The 10,503-nt window shown below is 39.6% G+C and overlaps 1 protein-coding gene across 2 annotated transcripts; it reads right to left on the reverse strand.

Annotated features, from left to right (window-relative positions):
* Window positions 1–1,031: 1,031 nt before the first annotated feature.
* Window positions 1,032–9,681, reverse strand: pros1 (protein S). Of its 2 annotated transcripts, none has more exons than XM_011490330.3 (14): window positions 9,430–9,681; window positions 8,724–8,881; window positions 8,618–8,642; window positions 8,459–8,542; window positions 8,247–8,369; window positions 7,727–7,852; window positions 6,879–7,007; window positions 6,370–6,610; window positions 6,049–6,235; window positions 5,726–5,890; window positions 5,480–5,648; window positions 3,180–3,319; window positions 2,856–3,084; window positions 1,032–1,817 (listed from the first exon to the last, which is right to left on the reverse strand). In XM_011490330.3, the coding sequence occupies exons 1-14, from the start codon at window positions 9,506–9,508 to the stop codon at window positions 1,633–1,635; spliced, it is 2,040 nt and encodes a 679-aa protein (XP_011488632.1). In that variant the 5' UTR covers window positions 9,509–9,681; the 3' UTR covers window positions 1,032–1,632. The 2 variants fall into 2 exon arrangements, with proteins under 2 accessions (XP_011488632.1, XP_004067116.1); XM_004067068.4 differs by having other exon boundaries at window positions 3,180–3,316; window positions 9,430–9,680.
* Window positions 9,682–10,503: the final 822 nt, after the last annotated feature.

Here is a 10,503-nt window from a genome sequence, read left to right on the forward strand (position 1 = left end):
ACGCCACAGTTTGTGAATGGATTGTAGATGCTTGGGCTGACATGTCTGCTTGCACTGTTGTCCGAGGTTTCGGAAATTTTAGAAAATGTCTTTAGATCCAAATTAATCTAAAAAAAAAAAAAACAACCTTCATCCTTCATTAAATAAAAAATCTCAAAAAATGGTGTAACTCCTTCATAAACATGACCCAACATTGTTTGACTGTATTTACTGTGTACTACATAAACTAGTTGAATTTCTAGTGTTTAACACTTTAAAGTAAAATTTTCTCTCTTTTTTGCATTTACCCTTTTTGTTCATTAATAATCAGCAGTCATAAACCTCCCACAGATATTTTTTTAAAACGTTTTAGTTTTCTTTCTGTTTCATTCTCCTGGAATCCATCATGTTCTGTTCTCTGCAGGTCACTGACAGTTTAAGCCCTTGTCTTGTCTGGTTTGGTATTCAAGTTATTAAGAGTAATATTAGACATAAAGGAGGCATTCTCAAGTTATTTGCTCTCTGCTTTGATGAGCAGACTAAGTAATGGACTAAAGGTTTTTCAGGAGAAAATACCAGAACAAGCTTGAGCAGGAACAGAAACTGTTGAAATCGGAACCAATCCGTTCAGTTTACAATTCAAAGCTTTTAATTAATTTTTTGTTTTATTTTAGAAAAATGTAGAATATTTCCATTTTGTTTGCAAGCTTAAATTAGACGTTAAAATGCCTCCTAAATGTGTAAATGATAAACTTTTGACAAAGTAAACAAATGTCTTTGGTGGACCAGCTTTCTCTTTAAATTTGTGTTGGTGAGCAGAAATTGATGACACATGCAGTGATTGGGAAATACTGAAAGAGATACCATTCCTATTTCTTTATCTTTAACTCCACTCACCAAACAAAACAACAATGTCTCAACTTTGGCAGGATATCAAAGGAGGTGAAATGTGGATCATAAATGCAATTAACTAGTGCAAGGACAACAATGGTTGTAACGGATGTCTTTCACACAAACCAGACAAAACGCAGCAGGAAAAAGAAATCCTGGAATCAATTTTGATGGAATTTTATTAAAACAACAGTTCAACACACAAAACATAGAACTAAGTTTAACTTAAATAATTACGACTGTTTTCTGTGAGATACAAATAGTGGTCACGGGAAATGACAACAGAAGCAGAACTGCAGTTCAGATTTCTGATGACCTACATTAGCCAGTGATGATATGACAATGCAACAGAACTGGATCGAGCCTGCCGTCTCAGCATTCTCCTCCTAGGTTTTACTCCCAAGGCCACAGTAAAAATAAGTCATCCCCAGTTATAAAAAGATTTCAGATAACTGTGTGACCCAGCTGCAAGGACAAGGACCAGGTGTCATCAGAGAATGGCCAAAAGCAACCACTTGTTTATTTTTTTACAAATACAAATCACATGTTGCTCAACACACATATGTTGGTGCTGTACAGCTCAGATTCTCTCCAACAAACAGGTCTGTTTGTTGTCCAGGTTTCAAACTGCTTTTATTTTGAAGGTACACATCCAAGGCAGTGATGCTGTTTATGTGAAAAGTAAAGACAAAAATATTAGAACACGTCTACCCTAATGACCGATTGCTCGCCGCCTTTGAATTCTTTTACTGTTTAAGGTCCCTATCTGTGCAGGTGTGATACAATAGGGTGAGGCTCCGAGGCGGAGACAGGAGGGCAGGAGTGGGATTTGATGCTGTTATGTTTCCTGTGAGCCTCGTCAAAGTCCAGCCACTGGTCGTTGATTGTGATTTCCATGCAGCCGTAGTAAAAAGCAGACACAGGGGTGGCTATTAATGGGATGTTACCTATGGCAAAACGGAAGAAAGATATTCAGTTAGAATAACGTAGGGAAGACAGTCATATTTATTTTTTAAAAATGCAAGTAAATACAGCAATAATTTATTGTTTTTTGTGTAAAGTTTTTTGTTTAATTTCCATTATAAAAAGAGCGCAAGCAAGGGACTAAGAAAAGTTCTGATCTATTCAGAAAGCATAAATTAGCTTCAGCTGTGCTAAAAAAAACAAATTCCATTTGGGTTTGTCTATTAAATGTAAAGCAGGGACCACAACACCTTTTACCCTCCATTATCTAAATTTAATTCATCCTGGGAGGGGTAACATTTATTGCTGCAGCTTATCTTATGTCTCAGTCACAACTCCCCTCACAACTGCACTTACAGGATATGAGGTGTCTGCAGGGCAAAAAAATGGGCAAATCTGTACGGGGCAAACAGGTAGATCGTACCAAATTTTAAAGTTGTGGGTGAAAATGACAGCACCAATCATATGTCATTGGTGCATGCAACTTAACACTATAATTACAAATACTTCACGAAACACATACGACAATGGTTTATTCCATTTCCACGATGTCCCTTAAGTTGGCCACATGAGCCTCAAGGGAACTGCAGACACACCTGCACTTCTCTTGGGATGTCCATGATTCTCTACTGGCCCGGAGAACCAAAAACCTGCAGCACCCGTGGCGACCCGTGGTGGTCAACCCCCGTATGGGTGCCTGTGACTAAGGGTTAAGATAGCAAAGCGCAAAGGTGGGGTACACCCTTGACAGGTCACCACGTGGGTAAATAACCCTAAACACTTTGTCACTTTTCAGTCATCAATCAACCTATTAAACACGTTTTTAAAAGAAAACCAGACTGTGGGACCCCGAACCCACACATGCAAATGTCCCCGCGCAAAAAGCCAAGGCGGATTTTAACCAGGGCTTTCTTGCTGTGAGGCAACATAGGCACCGTGCATTCCATGGAGTATACACATACATTATGCACTCCAGATATCTGTCCAGACAAAGAAATGCTTAAAATTCTGCTTTCTCTAACCTGGTATCCCTCCAATGTATGTGCCAACAGGATTCTGCATGGTGATGTTGAGGACTTCCAGTTTCTTCTCGAGGACATCAGACTTGATGTAGCTCACAGTGGAAGAACTGGCTGAGAGTTGGATTTCAGAGGGAGTCACATTGAGCTGAATCCCAAGCCGTTCAGGGTAGCACAGCATCAATGAGTCCAGTGTTGCCACGGAAACACCTTCCAAGAACACTTGTAAATTCTAAAGGTTGGAGATAAAAAAAAAATAATAATAATAAGAAAAAATATCTAGAGAAACAAATATTTGAAAAGTTAAAAATGTGTCAATCAGCCCACCGCATCTCCTTCTCCTTTCTCTACCACTGCAACTGACAGGGGGACTGTGTTGTTGTAGACAAGCGCAAAGAGGACGCCTGTACTTTTAGATGGACGTATCCGCATCTCTACATTCACATTCCACTTTCCAGATTTACCTGCTTAAACACAGTGAAACACATGCACACAGCATTTGTCAAGAAGGAAATAAAGCTCATCCACACTCACCTGTCCTATAGAAAAAAACTCAAAATGTTTTCTTTTATTGCAAATACATAACCCATTCAGTACAAACTTGTTTATATGAAGCAATTTTGTTATCCTATCAAACCCCTCATTGATGATTACATATTGATCTGACATCTAACCACATATGATCACAGCTTTGCATCATCTGATGGAAATTCACAGCATGAAACCAAGCATAGATGATACAAATGTGGAATTCAAACGGCTCTCAGGACACATTAGTGGTTTCCACTGTAATGACAGCCGAATTGGACAAATCCAATCATATAGAGGTCCATTGATTGGGGACATGGATCTGAAACCTGATAAAATGATGGATGCCAAAGGAAGGTTTTACGTTTTCATATATTAGAGGAATGTTTATGGTAAATAACTGAGGTTAGACTAACATGGAAAAGGAACCTGGAAAGCAATAGAAACATCTATTGAAAGTAAAGCTTTCTTCATGCATTTAGAAAATTAAATTGATTTTTTTGCCATCTCTAAACCTGATTGATCAGTTAGTTTTAAAATCCATTTGAAGACATCAAGGAAAACTTTCTGATTAAAAACTCTTTAGATTGTCCGAAATACCTTCTTAAAGCAACTCCCTCTTGAGAAAAACAAAAAAGTATGCAAAAATGAGGTTGAGCTTTAACTCAGACAGAAGTAAGAAGGTGTTCATCTTTAAGATGTTGTGGTGATTTTTGCATTTCTCTCTCTTTAACACTACTATAGAGCAAAAAATAGATTACCTTGCATAAGTCATTGAAAATTAAGGCAAAACATAAAGAAAAATAACACATTTAACAAAAGTTGCTGTATGACTCCAAAAATAATGACTGTAGTTTGTCTTTCTGGATTTATGCTAATATTTTCAGGAATGCTTTAAAATGAATTTGTTCTAAGCCTCGCTGTGAGAGGCCACTAAATCATCCTGGATGCTAATGTCCCAAAATGAACGTGGACAAAGGTCCAAAGGTCCAAAAACAAAACCAAGCTAAATTCAAAGTCCGAGAATGAGTGTCAGAGCAGAGATTTTAATTCTGTCAAAAATCAAGGAGAGGGCTGGGCAACCCTGGTCCTCATTAGCCTGTTTTCTAGTCCTCCCTGACCAGCTTGTTGCTGATTGACTGAACACACCCGATTTAGGTTGCCAGCATTAAGCAGTCCAGGGAGAGCTGGAAACCAGGCAGGGTTCAGGTTCTTGAGGACCAGGGTTGGCCAGCCCTGATCTAGGAGTTCAAGGTTCATTTTCCAAGATTGAAAAACAACTAACTCAAATGTGATCCAACAATTTGTTATGAAAGAATGGGATGTGGTCATGTATGTGAAAAATGGACTGAGTGACCCCCCCCCCTGCATTACAAATTGGAAGTACCTGCTGGTTATGAGAAGCTAGAATCCCATAGACTTCTACTGAGAAATAAACAGCTGTTATTCATCCCTTCTATTTGTCAGAATAACCATTATTGCTCTACTACCTGTTTTTAACATGTTCTTTGCTGAACCTATTTTTTTTCCACGAAATGTTTTTTCTGTAGTGCAAGTTAAGTGCAAGTTATTCAAGTTATGAACTACGCAATCAGATGCCTCAGTAAAATATGTCGTCTCACGTCTAACGTTTGAAACATTTCACAGATTCTCTTGAGCGTGCTATTAGGTAGTAGGGGTGTGGACTTCCAACAAGCTCACTCCTAATTGGCCAGTGAGGTTGCCATAGAAATGTTGACTCAGACCGTCTCAGCTCATTCGCTGCTTACTGACATTTTGTGGAAAAAATGTAAACTAAAGTGGAGTTCAAGTTTTGTTGGAGGCAGAAGTAATGTCACTCATCTTCTATGGGTGATGTCACACTATTCTGTCCAGTTCTCAAATACAATCAATGGATGTGATCCTAAAAAGGGCATGCATTCTAATTTTGGCCGGAACTGTAGGTTACAACAGACAGAACCTGGAATGAAGCTGGTCTTTGTGCCAAACAAAGACACCGACTTCAAACCTATATGGAATCCGGTCAGTCTTTGACATTTAGTATGGAGCCCTTCAATTTTCCTACAGGAATTTAACAAGTTATGACTTAACTTACTCACTGTAGTCTATGTCAAAGTGGGCAAGTCCTTCTCCAGAGAAGAAAGATCCTCGTTCCACATGCACAAAGCAGTGTTTACTCTGCTTCCCCTGGATGATCTCCTTAACTCCAGACGGCCCCTGTTTCATAAAGTTCCAGCCACGTATACAGCCATCTAGTCGAGGATTGATCTGACATAGAGGGTGCAATAGTTGACCTTTTCAGTTCCAAGTCAGTTTCTTTATTCATTTTGAGTCGATCATCTTACCGGCTTGATGACATTGTTTGTGCGGTTTGGCAGACCGGCTATGTAGACTTTGGTCTCCAGCTTCCCGTTGACTGAAGTAAAGAGACTCTCTGGACTGTTGATGCTCATCACAGCTTCATTGCTGATCTTCACACTGATGCTGTTCTCCAGCTCATCGACAGAGATCTGTGTGTTAAGAAGTCAACCACATTGTAACTCCTAACAACGTTTGCTTCAAACCAAACACAGTCAAGCCTAGAAGAACAGGACATTCCATCTGTTCTACTTATTAAAGAAGAAAATGAGCTGAAGATGCAGTACCCTAGACTGAAAAACCATCTTACCACATGCCACTCCCCATCATTTATGAATTTGCCTCCACTGGTAACCTTGAAAGCATGGTGGTTTTTGAACTGTACTTCAATGCGGCCTCCTCTTAGCCCTAACATGAACCATGAATGATTGGAAGACTCCGCATACAGAATAACTCCCTCTGGGTCAAACGTCCGGAAGTCAAACTCGGCTGCAAACCTAGAAGGGGAGAGCAGACAGGAAGAAGATCTTAGTTTTAGACCAGCTTGTGTGTCCTCATGTGGAATGCGAAAAAACAAAAACCAATCCCTATGCACACAGTGAAAAAGTAGAGAACTACATTGCAATCCTACTTTGTGTTTTCAGGTAGGCGGAAATGAAGCAAGATGACGGGACGACCCGCAAACAGCTCCCCCAGGTAAAGCATCTCAGGATGTTTGTAGTCGTTCAGGTCCACGCAGATGGGAATTGTCTCGCAGTATCGGTCATCCACCGCCAGGCGCAATCCTGCGCGACCATCGCAGATGCACGTGTAGCTGCCTACTGTGTTCACACATGTCCCATCACACAAAACGCGCTCACACTCATTCACATCTGCAGCAGACAAGAAAACAAAGGGTCAAGAATTCACAATTAACTTTCACTTGTGTTAAGATGATGCAGATTACATTTGGAAATAAGGAGCCCACTGATCACATTACAAGATTTACATGTCTCTCAGCAGAAGCAAGCTGGACTGATTTTGTCATGCAAAGAGCTTGTTAATGGGTCTGCAGGGTTTCAAGGGTGCAGAAGTCGTTCAATGGATTGTATGGATGCATCCTTGTTTCAGGTGTGTTTGGGGGATTTGGTAGAGCCTCACCATCGCAGGACTTTGAGGTGAAGTTATACTTAAACCCCGGCGGACATTGACACTCGTACATGCCAGGCGTGTTGACGCATTTGGCTGGCTCTTCACAGATACTTCGATACAACAAACATTCGTTGATGTCTGAAACACAAGGGACACAATGTATGTACAAACGGGCCTCTGTTAGGACTGCAAATATGAAGCTATTTTGTGGAAAAAGGCACATCAGACATAAGTAAACAGTTTACGAAGACCTGTAGTATCAGAACAGATTCAAACCAGAAAAACAATTAAATTGAATGCAAAAAATACAAGTAGATGCACTTATAGCTTCATTTAAATACCAAATACCTAAAATCTGTGATAACTCAAGCCTTGAAATATGAAAAAATGACAAATGACTAGCATCTTCCTCAAACTAACAGAGTGCATGTTTTTGAAGACTTTGTACTGAACTCTAAAAGACAAACAAAGATCTACCCACACAAAGTAGGACGCACGAGAATACAGACACGGATCCAACAGACAAACAGCTACAAATGATAGAAATTAACTTTTAATGAAAAAAAAAAGAGAAATTGTCAACTTTCTGTTGTCATACGAGTAATCTCAGGTCAAATTTTAGGTTTGCTGGAGGTCAGCAGCTGAGGGGACAGAGGCTGTGTTTTGGAGCGTGCAGTGATCGGAGTATGTTTTCTCAGCTGTGGAGCAAAACTGAATCATCCGGACAGAAATATCTGTCACGAGTCTTTGAAACGCAGTTTCAAAGGTCTTCAGTTTTGCTCCACAGCTGAGAAAATTAAGTTATCTGAGCCCTCAATGAGGGACTGAATTTATTACACCACTCCATGCCATCTTACCCACACAGTTGATTTTATCATTCAGGAAGTAGCCTTCATCGCACATGCAGTAGAAACTTCCGGGGATGTTGTTGCATTTGTGTTTGCATCCAGCTGGAAAATCTGGATCGGAACATTCGTCAATGTCTGCAAAGTCAACGCAAAAGCAGGTCAGGCACTCCTGCCAGGATATCATATACAGAAGAGGATTAGGGCCTTGGAGAGAAAAAAGAACATAAAGGGCAAAAATAATTCTAACTTTTTAATTTTAATTTTAAATCCTAATTTTTTCTCAAAAAGTTTAAATTCTGAAGAAAATTGGAATTCTGTGATTAAAGTAAAAATTCTAAAACTTAATTCAGAATTCTTAGATTAAAGTTATATTTCTGAGATTAAATTCAGAATTGTGAAATTAAAGTTACAATTGTGAGAAAAAATTCAGAATTCTTTTTGGCCCTTTTTTTTTTCCTCTATTGCACGAATCCCTTTCCATACATATAGAATCTCATTTTGACAACATTAAAAAGGCAACACAATTTACCATATTCACAGAGCCGCCCCTTCCAGCCCGGTTTACACACGCATGTGAAGGAAGCCTGGCCGTCAACACAGCCCTCTGAACCCTCCTTGTAGCATGGAAACGGGGTGCACTGGTTACTGATTTCTGGTTAGAAACAGGAAATTAAACGGGTTGAAGAGGAAGCATCACATCAGCAAACCAGCATGATTTTTGGTTCAGATTCTGCCCCTCACCCTTAACACAGGTGCGAAGGTTTGATGGGATGTCTGACCCCGAGTTCCCATTGCTGATGCCAACTCGGTGGGAACCCAGACACACTAGAAGATAAGGTCCAGTTTGATGAGTTTATGGAGAAGATACATCATCAAATCTGGTAGAACTTGCCAACATACCAACATATTTGGGGTAGAAGTATTCCTAAAAGAAAGAACAGCAGACTATAATCAATCCTCTGGAGCACTGATTCAGCTTGAAGGTTTTTGTAAACTAGGTTTTCACCGTCTCAGGCTGGTTCTCAAAGATCTCCCTGGCCTCCTCCTTGTTGCATAGCTCCTCTATGCACTCCCTTTCCAAGTTGCCCGCCTTGGTCTCCTCAAACCCAGAGTTGGCCCTCCTGTGCCTCCTTAGGAACTGCGAGGCTGTGTTTTGGCTCAGGACTGGGATGCACATGCAGATACTTTCTTACTTCACATTACTGTTGTGCAAACTTTTTTTGAAAACAATTTGAAATGTGAAGACTCGTCTCGATGGTATGGAGTTATTGTGCATTTGTAAAACATTTAGTGTGCATTTGTGAAACACAATCTGTGTGTTTGTGAAACACAGGGTGTGTATTTCCGAATTTATTTTTCACGTTTGCATAAAATGACATTTGTGAATCGGAGCGTGTGCATTTGTAAAACCGGTTGTGTGCATTTCTGATTATTGAGACTGAATTAACTCCATACGATGGTGGTGCTTTCATGCCACCAGCCTAATTGCTCTCAGATGAATTGGCCTGAACAGAGCTCATTGCGAAACCGTTATTTCCCAGAAGTTAACCCCCGGTTTGTTACTAAAGCACCTCATCTTGCTTTGATTCACGCCGTAACAAGGCGGCCAAATCCTCCCAAGTGACCTCATTTGAGACCTGATAGGGCCTTAATCATTTCATCCAACTGTGACAGCTGTTTTCGCAAACTTTTAGAATCCCAAACATACTTACATCGATGAGCATCGGCGAACGTCACAAGCAACACGAAAAATGCCAAAGCTCTACCCAGAATCCTACGTGGTACGGGCATTGCTGAGCCGTTCCTAATTTATATCTGCTGGAAGACTGGCTGAGTCTAGGTCCGATGTAGGAAAAACCAAAACAAACTTTTCTGTTTTTTTCCCCCGAAACTGTTTTCGCAGGAGGGGAAGAACCGGGACTGAAGGCGGCTAGAGAGCGCTGCTGACACACTCTTCTGGCTTTTGTTTACTCAGCGAGGCTGAACTCATGCAGAAAATGGGTTTATCAAATACAATACAGCACAGGAGGACCATGGAAAATCTACATGCCCCATTCGTTAAAAATGAATTGCTGCAGAAATCACTGTTATAAGACATTTAGAAGTCAACTTAGCTAAAAGTATTGAAATGGAAATGATAAAACTCAAAATGTGGTTTGACTACAATAAACTATCTTTGAATCTAACAAAAACAAAGTTTATGGTGTTTGGTAATAAAGAAAAAACAAGTGATTTTGTCCATTGACTACATAAACATAGAACAGGTGTCTGAATTTAAATTTTTGGGGGTTATGTTTGATGACAAATTAACATGGAAATCTCACATATTTAATGTAAAAAATAAAGTAGCCAAGAGCCTTTTTGTTTTGAACAAATCCAAATTTATTTACCCTGTCATTTTATGCACATGTTGCGTTGCTCTTTAGTTTTACCTTATTTTACATATTGTATTGAAGAGTGGGGAAATACTTATGAAACTAATATAATGCTCTTAATTCTATTACAAAAGAGAGCTATTCGAATTATTCACAAAGCTAAATTTAGAGATCACACAAATGAACTTTTCATTAAGTCAGGTTTATTAAAACTTAAAGATGTAATCAAATTGCAGACCTTATTAGTTATGTTTAAAGCCAGAAACATAGATTTACCTGAAGACTTAGAAAAGCTTTTTATTTTGACCACAGGAGATGAAAATCATAGGAGAAAATTTGATCTCAAACAACAGATTGCTCGAACAACACTAAAGCAAAAGTGTTTGTCTATGGCAGGGGTAAAAATGTGGA

The sequence above is a fragment of the Oryzias latipes genome, chromosome 3, assembly GCF_002234675.1.
Source record: "Oryzias latipes chromosome 3, ASM223467v1".
Taxonomy (NCBI): Eukaryota; Metazoa; Chordata; class Actinopteri; order Beloniformes; family Adrianichthyidae; genus Oryzias; species Oryzias latipes.

Excerpts from the sequence above, each read along its gene's own strand:
- pros1 (XM_011490330.3), bottom strand. The coding sequence starts at position 9,508 with ATGCCCGTACCACGTAGGATTCTGGGTAGAGCTTTGGCATTTTTCGTG. Across the intron at positions 6,611-6,878 it reads CACCTCAAAGTCCTGCGATG|ATGTGAATGAGTGTGAGCGC; the intron begins GTGAGGCTCTAC and ends TGTCTGCTGCAG. Across the intron at positions 5,891-6,048 it reads ATGATGGGGAGTGGCATGTG|ATCTCTGTCGATGAGCTGGA; the intron begins GTAAGATGGTTT and ends CTTAACACACAG.